This window comes from Oncorhynchus gorbuscha, linkage group LG06 (genome assembly GCF_021184085.1).
Source record: "Oncorhynchus gorbuscha isolate QuinsamMale2020 ecotype Even-year linkage group LG06, OgorEven_v1.0, whole genome shotgun sequence".
Taxonomy (NCBI): domain Eukaryota; kingdom Metazoa; phylum Chordata; class Actinopteri; order Salmoniformes; family Salmonidae; genus Oncorhynchus; species Oncorhynchus gorbuscha.
Window position 1 is genome coordinate 6,042,241 of NC_060178.1, and position 10,000 is coordinate 6,052,240.

A 10,000-nucleotide genomic window follows, 5' to 3' on the forward strand; every position below is an offset into this window, starting at 1 on the left:
TAAACTTCTGCATTAAACCACCTGTACAACCAATACAAATACTAATCGTTGATCTGTAGACAATATGCAGAGCAGTATTGACAACACACTTACATTACAGACTAGTGAAACGGGACCAGTAGGATATACGTGCTTCTTCTTCTTCCTTTAAATATACTTTTACGTGCTTCTTCTTCTTCCTTTGAATATACTTTTACGTGCTTCTTCTTCTTCCTTTAAATATACTTTTACGTGCTTCTTCTTCTTCCTTTAAATATACTTTTACGTGCTTCTTCTTCTTCCTTTAAATATACTTTTACGTGCTTCTTCTTCTTCCTTTAAATATACTTTTACGTGCTTCTTCTTCTTCCTTTAAATATACTTTTACGTGCTTCTTCTTCTTCCTTTAAATATACTTTTACGTGCTTCTTCTTCTTCCTTTAAATATACTTTTACGTGCTTCTTCTTCTTCCTTTAAATATACTTTTACGTGCTTCTTCTTCCTTTAAATATACTTTTACGTGCTTCTTCTTCTTCCTTTAAATATACTTTTACGTGCTTCTTCTTCTTCCTTTAAATATACTTTTACGTGCTTCTTCTTCTTCCTTTAAATATACTTTTACGTGCTTCTTCTTCCTTTAAATATACTTTTACGTGCTTCTTCTTCCTTTAAATATACTTTTTCTTCTTCTTCTTCCTTTAAATATACTTTTACGTGCTTCTTCTTCTTCCTTTAAATATACTTTTACGTGCTTCTTCTTCTTCCTTTAAATATACTTTTACGTGCTTCTTCTTCTTCCTTTAAATATACTTTTACGTGCTTCTTCTTCTTCCTTTAAATATACTTTTTACGTGCTTCTTCTTCTTCCTTTAAATATACTTTTACGTGCTTCTTCTTCTTCCTTTAAATATACTTTTACGTGCTTCTTCTTCTTCCTTTAAATATACTTTTACGTGCTTCTTCTTCTTCCTTTAAATATACTTTTACGTGCTTCTTCTTCTTCCTTTAAATATACTTTTACGTGCTTCTTCTTCTTCCTTTAAATATACTTTTACGTGCTTCTTCTTCTTCCTTTAAATATACTTTTACGTGCTTCTTCTTCTTCCTTTAAATATACTTTTACGTGCTTCTTCTTCTTCCTTTAAATATACTTTTACGTGCTTCTTCTTCCTTTAAATATAACGTGCTTCTTCTTCTTCCTTTAAATATACTTTTACGTGCTTCTTCTTCTTCCTTTAAATATACTTTTACGTGCTTCTTCTTCTTCCTTTAAATATACTTTTACGTGCTTCTTCTTCCTTTAAATATACTTTTACGTGCTTCTTCTTCTTCCTTTAAATATACTTTTACGTGCTTCTTCTTCTTCCTTTAAATATACTTTTACTTTTTACGTGCTTCTTCTTCTTCCTTTGAATATACTTTTACGTGCTTCTTCTTCTTCCTTTAAATATACTTTTACGTGCTTCTTCTTCTTCCTTTAAATATACTTTTACGTGCTTCTTCTTCTTCCTTTAAATATACTTTTACGTGCTTCTTCTTCTTCCTTTAAATATACTTTTACGTGCTTCTTCTTCTTCCTTTAAATATACTTTTACGTGCTTCTTCTTCTTCCTTTAAATATACTTTTACGTGCTTCTTCTTCTTCCTTTAAATATACTTTTACGTGCTTCTTCTTCTTCCTTTAAATATACTTTTACGTGCTTCTTCTTCTTCCTTTAAATATACTTTTACGTGCTTCTTCTTCTTCCTTTTATACCTTTACGTGCTTCTTCTTCTTCCTTTAAATACTTTTACGTGCTTCTTCTTCTTCCTTTAAATATACCTTTACGTGCTTCTTCTTCTTCCTTTAAATATACTTTTACGTGCTTCTTCTTCTTCCTTTAAATATACTTTTACGTGCTTCTTCTTCTTCCTTTAAATATACCTTTACGTGCTTCTTCTTCTTCCTTTGAATATACTTTTACGTGCTTCTTCTTCTTCCTTTAAATATACTTTTACGTGCTTCTTCTTCTTCCTTTAAATATACTTTTACGTGCTTCTTCTTCCTTTAAATATACTTTTACGTGCTTCTTCTTCTTCCTTTAAATATACTTTTACGTGCTTCTTCTTCTTCCTTTAAATATACCTTTACGTGCTTCTTCTTCTTCCTTTGAATATACTTTTACGTGCTTCTTCTTCTTCCTTTAAATATACTTTTACGTGCTTCTTCTTCTTCCTTTAAATATCTTTTTGCTTCTTCTTCCTTTAAATATACTTTTACGTGCTTCTTCTTCTTCCTTTAAATATACTTTTACGTGCTTCTTCTTCTTCCTTTAAATATACTTTTACGTGCTTCTTCTTCCTTTAAATATACTTTTACGTGCTTCTTCTTCCTTTAAATATACTTTTACGTGCTTCTTCTTCTTCCTTTAAATATACTTTTACGTGCTTCTTCTTCTTCCTTTAAATATACCTTTACGTGCTTCTTCTTCTTCCTTTGAATATACTTTTACGTGCTTCTTCTTCTTCCTTTGAATATACTTTTACGTGCTTCTTCTTCTTCCTTTAAATATACCTTTACGTGCTTCTTCTTCTTCCTTTAAATATACTTTTACGTGCTTCTTCTTCTTCCTTTAAATATACCTTTATGTGCTTCTTCTTCTTCCTTTGAATATACTTTTACGTGCTTCTTCTTCTTCCTTTAAATATACTTTTACGTGCTTCTTCTTCTTCCTTTAAATATACTTTTACGTGCTTCTTCTTCCTTTAAATATACTTTTACGTGCTTCTTCTTCTTCCTTTAAATATACTTTTACATGCTTCTTCTTCTTCCTTTAAATATACTTTTACGTGCTTCTTCTTCTTCCTTTAAATATACTTTTACGTGCTTCTTCTTCTTCCTTTAAATATACTTTTACGTGCTTCTTCTTCTTCCTTTAAATATACTTTTACGTGCTTCTTCTTCTTCCTTTAAATATACTTTTACGTGCTTCTTCTTCTTCCTTTAAATATACTTTTACGTGCTTCTTCTTCTTCCTTTAAATATACTTTTATGTGCTTCTTCTTCTTCCTTTAAATATACTTTTACGTGCTTCTTCTTCTTCCTTTAAATATACTTTTACATGCTTCTTCTTCTTCCTTTAAATATACTTTTACGTGCTTCTTCTTCTTCCTTTAAATATACTTTTACGTGCTTCTTCTTCTTCCTTTAAATATACTTTTACGTGCTTCTTCTTCTTCCTTTAAATATACTTTTACGTGCTTCTTCTTCTTCCTTTAAATATACTTTTACGTGCTTCTTCTTCTTCCTTTAAATATACTTTTACGTGCTTCTTCTTCTTCCTTTAAATATACTTTTACGTGCTTCTTCTTCTTCCTTTAAATATCTTTTCCTTCTTCTTCCTTTAAATATACTTTTACGTGCTTCTTCTTCTTCCTTTAAATATACTTTTACGTGCTTCTTCTTCTTCCTTTAAATATACTTTTACGTGCTTCTTCTTCTTCCTTTAAATATACTTTTACGTGCTTCTTCTTCTTCCTTTAAATATACTTTTACGTGCTTCTTCTTCCTTTAAATATACTTTTACGTGCTTCTTCTTCTTCCTTTAAATATACTTTTACGTGCTTCTTCTTCTTCCTTTAAATATACTTTTACGTGCTTCTTCTTCTTCCTTTAAATATACTTTTACGTGCTTCTTCTTCTTCCTTTAAATATACTTTTACGTGCTTCTTCTTCTTCCTTTAAATATACTTTTACGTGCTTCTTCTTCTTCCTTTAAATATACTTTTACGTGCTTCTTCTTCTTCCTTTAAATATACTTTTACGTGCTTCTTCTTCTTCCTTTAAATATACTTTTACGTGCTTCTTCTTCTTCCTTTAAATATACTTTTATGTGCTTCTTCTTCTTCCTTTAAATATACTTTTACGTGCTTCTTCTTCTTCCTTTAAATATACTTTTACGTGCTTCTTCTTCTTCCTTTAAATATACTTTTACGTGCTTCTTCTTCTTCCTTTAAATATACTTTTACGTGCTTCTTCTTCTTCCTTTAAATATACTTTTACGTGCTTCTTCTTCTTCCTTTAAATATACTTTTACGTGCTTCTTCTTCTTCCTTTAAATATACTTTTACGTGCTTCTTCTTCTTCCTTTAAATATACTTTTACGTGCTTCTTCTTCTTCCTTTAAATATACTTTTACGTGCTTCTTCTTCTTCCTTTAAATATACTTTTACGTGCTTCTTCTTCTTCCTTTAAATATACTTTTACGTGCTTCTTCTTCTTCCTTTAAATATACTTTTACGTGCTTCTTCTTCTTCCTTTGAATATACTTTTACGTGCTTCTTCTTCTTCCTTTAAATATACTTTTACGTGCTTCTTCTTCTTCCTTTAAATATACTTTTACGTGCTTCTTCTTCTTCCTTTAAATATACTTTTACGTGCTTCTTCTTCTTCCTTTAAATATACTTTTACGTGCTTCTTCTTCTTCCTTTAAATATACTTTTACGTGCTTCTTCTTCTTCCTTTAAATATACTTTTACGTGCTTCTTCTTCTTCCTTTAAATATACTTTTACGTGCTTCTTCTTCTTCCTTTAAATATACTTTTACGTGCTTCTTCTTCTTCCTTTAAATATACTTTTACGTGCTTCTTCTTCTTCCTTTAAATATACTTTTACGTGCTTCTTCTTCTTCCTTTAAATATACTTTTACGTGCTTCTTCTTCTTCCTTTAAATATACTTTTACGTGCTTCTTCTTCTTCCTTTAAATATACTTTTACGTGCTTCTTCTTCTTCCTTTAAATATACTTTTACGTGCTTCTTCTTCTTCCTTTAAATATACTTTTACGTGCTTCTTCTTCTTCCTTTAAATATACTTTTACGTGCTTCTTCTTCTTCCTTTAAATATACTTTTACGTGCTTCTTCTTCTTCCTTTAAATATACTTTTACGTGCTTCTTCTTCTTCCTTTAAATATACTTTTACATGCTTCTTCTTCCTTTAAATATACTTTTACGTGCTTCTTCTTCTTCCTTTAAATATACTTTTACGTGCTTCTTCTTCCTTTAAATATACTTTTACGTGCTTCTTCTTCGTCCTTTAAATATACTTTTACGTGCTTCTTCTTCTTCCTTTAAATATACTTTTACGTGCTTCTTCTTCTTCCTTTAAATATACTTTGGGTGCGGTGTCCAAATGCACGTTTCCAAGTGCTCTGATTGGTTGAGAATGGAAAGGGCTATGATAGGCTGAGTGGGGACCTAGGGGAAATGAAGGGGACTTTGAGAGAAAGTTAGGTAGAGAGGAGAGGAACTGTTTTTTTTCTTTCTTTTCTAGCCTGTACTAATCATTTCAATTTATATGTGTGGTGTTGCCTAGGCAACCAAAGACTAGTTTGCTACAACATCTTTGCTTGTTTCAGCAAGGAACAACAAAACATTTTTTTGGGGGGGGGAGGGGGTGTGCCGAGAGAACTGAGATAGAGGGGCGATAGAGGGGGATAGAGGGACGATAGAGGGGGATAGAGGGGCAATAAAGGGGGATAGAGGGGCGATAGAGGGGGATAGAGGGGCGATAGAGGGGATAGAGGGGCGGTATAGGGGGATAGAGGGGCGATAGAGGGGGATAGAGGGGCAATAAAGGGGGATAGAGGGGCGATAGAGGGGTGGTAGAGGGGGATAGAGGGGCGATAGAGGGGGATAGAGGGGGATAGTGGGGGATAGAGGGGGATAGAGGGGCGATAGAGGGGGATAGAGGAGGATAGAGGGGCGATAGAGGGGGATAGAGGGGGATAGAGGGGGGATAGAGGGGCGATAGAGGGGGATAAGAGGGGGATAGAGGGGGATAAGAGGGGGATAGAGGGGGGTAGAGGGGGATAGAGGGCGATAGAGGGGTGGTAGAGGGGGATAGAGGGGGATAGAGGGGGATAGAGGGGGATAGAGGGGCGATAGAGGGGGATAGAGGAGGATAGAGGGGCGATAGAGGGGGATAGAGGGGGATAGAGGGGGATAGAGGGGCGATAGAGGGGGATAAGAGGGGGATAGAGGGGGATAAGAGGGGGATAGAGGGGGATAGAGGGCGATAGAGAGGGGGATAGAGGGGGGATAGAGGGGCGATAGAGGGGGATGGGGCGATAGAGGGGGATAGAGGGGGATAGAGGGGGGTAGAGGGGCGATAGAGGGGGATAGAGGAGCGATAGGGGGATAGAGGGGGGATAGAGGAGGATAGAGGGGGGATAGAGGGGGACAGAGACCTGGAGTCTTCCACAGGGAACCCATTGGTCTGTGTTGCTTTAGAACAGGCATGATCAAATCACCATGTAAATGTCAGGGCTGAGTGTGTGAATGATAATCAGTGAGGATCAGAACGAGTCTAGAATTGACTTTGATGAGCAGCAATCACAGAACCATCAGCTAAAGAGCTCTCTATTCAGGAGATAATATGATCATGTGTGTGTGTGTGTGTGTGTGTGTGTGTGTGTGTGTGTGTGTGTGTGTGTGTGTGTGTGTGTGTGTGTGCGTGCGTGCGTGTGCGTGCGTGCGTGCGTGCGTGTGTGTGTGTGCGTGCCTGTGTATGTGTGTGTTGTGTGTGTGTGTGTGTGTGCCTTTGCGTGTGCATTGTGTGTGTGTGTGTTCTCCTCCAGAGATAGTAGGATAGGCTATTAAACCTTATTAGAGCACAAACACAGAGAGCAGATCCAACCACTGACCTTTTGTCTCTTCCCTCTCCTCTCCCTCCTCTTCTTCACTTATACTCTCCTCTCCTCACCCCTCTCCTCTCTCCGTCCTCTTCTTCTCATATACTCTCCTCACCCCTCTCCTCTCCCTCCTCTTCTTGACTTATACTCTCCTCTCCTCTCTCCCATCGTCTTCTTCACTTATACTCTCCTCACCCCTCTCCTCTCCCTCCTCTTCTTCACTTATACTCTCCTCTCCTCCCTCCATCCTCTTCTTCACGTATACTCTCCTCACCCCTCTCCTCTCCCTCCTCTTCTTCACTTATACTCTCCTCTCCTCACCCCTCTCCTCTCCTCCCTCCATCCTCTTCTTCACTTATACTCTCCTCTCCTCACCCCTCTCCTCTCCCTCCTCTTCTTCACTTATACTCTCCTCTCCTCACCCCTCTCCTCTCTCTCATCCCTTCTCTCTCTCCTCCCTCCTCTTTCTCACCCCTCCCTCTAACCTCTTATCTTATCTTCTCCTCTCCTCTCTTCTCCTCTCCCCTAACCGCCCTCTCTTCTCTCATCCCCTTTTCACCCATCCCTTCTTCTCTCCCCTCTCCTCCTCTCCTCCCCTCTCCTTTCATCTCTCTCATCCCTTTTCTCTATATCCCTCCCTCTCTATCCCTCCCTACCTCCCTCTCTATCCCTCCCTCCCTCCCTCTATCGCTCCCTCCCTCTCTATCCCTCCCTCCCTCTCTCCTCTCCTCTCCTCTCCTCTCCTCTCCTCTCCCTCCTCTCCTCTCCTCTCCTCTCCTCTCCTCTCCTCTCCTCTCCTCTCCTCTCCTCTCCTCTCCTCCACCCTCCTCTCCTCTCTGGCTCAAGGGGAAGAGGAATAAGCCAGGACTGGAGGCGGCTGGTACTTCAGAGACGGGTCGTGGGCGAGGAGGAGAGAAAAAAGCCATCAAGTAGGTCTCTACCTGTAGGTTGCATAGGAACACCTGGGTAGTGGGGCCAATGAATAGCCACAACATGCACTACCTTACCATTCAGTAGGGTTCAGCCCTGAATTCCCCACATGAACACTATGGTAAAACTGACAGCTGGTATTGGTATTAGCACTGGTAACTGGTAACTGGTATTAGCACAGGTAACTGGTAACTGGTATTAGCACTGGTAACTGGTAACTGGTATTAGCACTGGTAACTGGTAACTGGTATTAGCACTGGTAACTGGTAACTGGTATTAGCACTGGTAACTGATAACTGGTAACCGGTAAATTGTATTGGAATTGTTAACTGGTAACTGGTAACTGGTATTGATACTGGTAACTGGTATTGGTATTACTGCTGGTAACTGGTATTGATAACTGGTAACTGGTATTGGTAACTGGTAACTGGTATTGGTATTACTGCTGGTAACTGGTATTGGTAACTGGTAACTGGTATTGGTATTACTGCTGGTAACTGGTATTGGTATTACTGCTGGTAACTGGTAACTGGTAAACTGGTACTGGTAACTGGTATTGATACTGGTAACTGGTATTGGTAACTGGTAACTGGTATTGGTATTACTGCTGGTAACTGGTATTGGTATTGGTAACTGGTAACTGGTATTGGTATTACTGCTGGTAACTGGTATTGGTATTGGTAACTGGTAACTGGTATTGGTATTACTGCTGGTAACTGGTATTGGTAACTGGTAACTGGTATTGGTATTGGTAACTGGTATTGGTATTGGTAACTGGTAACTGGTATTGGTATTGGTAACTGGTAACTGGTATTGGTAACTGGTATTGGTATTGGTAACTGGTAACTGGTATTGGTATTGGTAACTGGTATTGGTATTACTGCTGGTAACTGGTAACTGGTATTGGTAACTGGTAACGGTTATTGGTATTGGTAACTGGTAACTGGTATTGGTATTGGTAACTGGTATTGGTATTACTGCTGGTAACTGGTAACTGGTATTGGTAACTGGTAACTGGTATTGGTATTGGAAACTGGTAACTGGTATTGGTATTGGTAACTGGTATTGGTATTACTGCTGGTAACTGGTATTGGTAACTGGTAACTGGTATTGGTATTGGTAACTGGTAACTGGTATTGGTATTGGTAACTGGTAACTGGTATTGGTATTGGTAACTGGTAACTGGTATTGGTAACTGGTAACTGGTATTGGTATTGGTAACTGGTAACTGGTATTGGTATTGGTAACTGGTATTGGTATTACTGCTGGTAACTGGTAACTGGTATTGGTAACTGGTAACTGGTATTGGTATTGGTAACTGGTAACTGGTATTGGTATTGATAACTGGTATTGGTATTACTGCTGGTAACTGGTAACTGGTATTGGTATTACTGCTGGTAACTGGTAACTGGTACTGGTATTACTGCTGGTAACTGGTAACTGGTATTGGTATTACTGCTGGTAACTGGTATTGGTAACTGGTAACTGGTACTGGTATTGGTATTACTGCTGGTAACTGGTATTGGTATTGGTAACTGGTAACTGGTATTGGTATTACTGCTGGTAACTGGTAACTGGTATTGGTAACTGGTAACTGGTATTGGTATTACTGCTGGTAACTGGTAACTGGTATTGGTATTACTGCTGGTAACTGGTACTGTTATTGGTATTACTGATGGTAACTGGTACTGTTATTGGTATTACTGCTGGTAACTGGTATTGGTATTACTGCTGGTAACTGGTAACTGGTACTGGTAACTTGTATTGATACTGGTAACTGGTAACTGGTAACTGGTATTGGTATTGGTAACTGGTAACTGGTATTGGTATTACTGCTGGTAACTGGTAACTGGTAACTGGTAACTGGTACTGGTAACTTGTATTGATACTGGTAACTGGTATTGGTAACTGGTATTGGTATTGGTATTACTGCTGGTAACTGGTACTGTTATTGATATTACTGCTGGTAACTGGTACTGTTATTGGTATTACTGCTGGTAACTGGTATTGGTAACTGGTACTGTTATTGGTATTACTGCTGGTAACTGGTATTGGTATTACTACTGTTAACTGGTACTGTTATTGGTATTACTGCTGGTAACTGGTACTGGTAGCTGGTATTGGTACCAGTAACTGGTAACTGGTACTGGTAGCTGGTATTGGTACCAGCAACTGGTAACTGGTACTAAGCAGTTCAGCTGAAAGTCCAAAACCAAGGAATGTGTGTTATTGGAGAATATGGTTTAACAAAACTGTTTAATGACAGGGGTGACATATCAGTGTAGTAGTGCATTATGGGACGGTATGTAACCCTATTTGATTGCAGGGAACCTGGAGACCCGACATTGTTTGTTTACAGTCATTTGAGTTAAGTGTTGTTGTTGATATGTTGCTGAGAGACACAAACCAACCAGGTAGT

General features: G+C 38.1%; 1 protein-coding gene across 1 annotated transcript in view; it reads left to right on the plus strand.

Moving 5' to 3' along the window:
• Positions 1–10,000, plus strand: part of LOC124037458 (synaptotagmin-7-like) — a 384,787-nt gene that overhangs the window by 189,058 nt on the left and 185,729 nt on the right. The window contains exon 3 of the mRNA XM_046352188.1: positions 7,498–7,580. Coding sequence (XP_046208144.1) covers positions 7,498–7,580 — 83 coding nt within the window. The remainder of the gene's footprint in view (positions 1–7,497; positions 7,581–10,000) is intronic.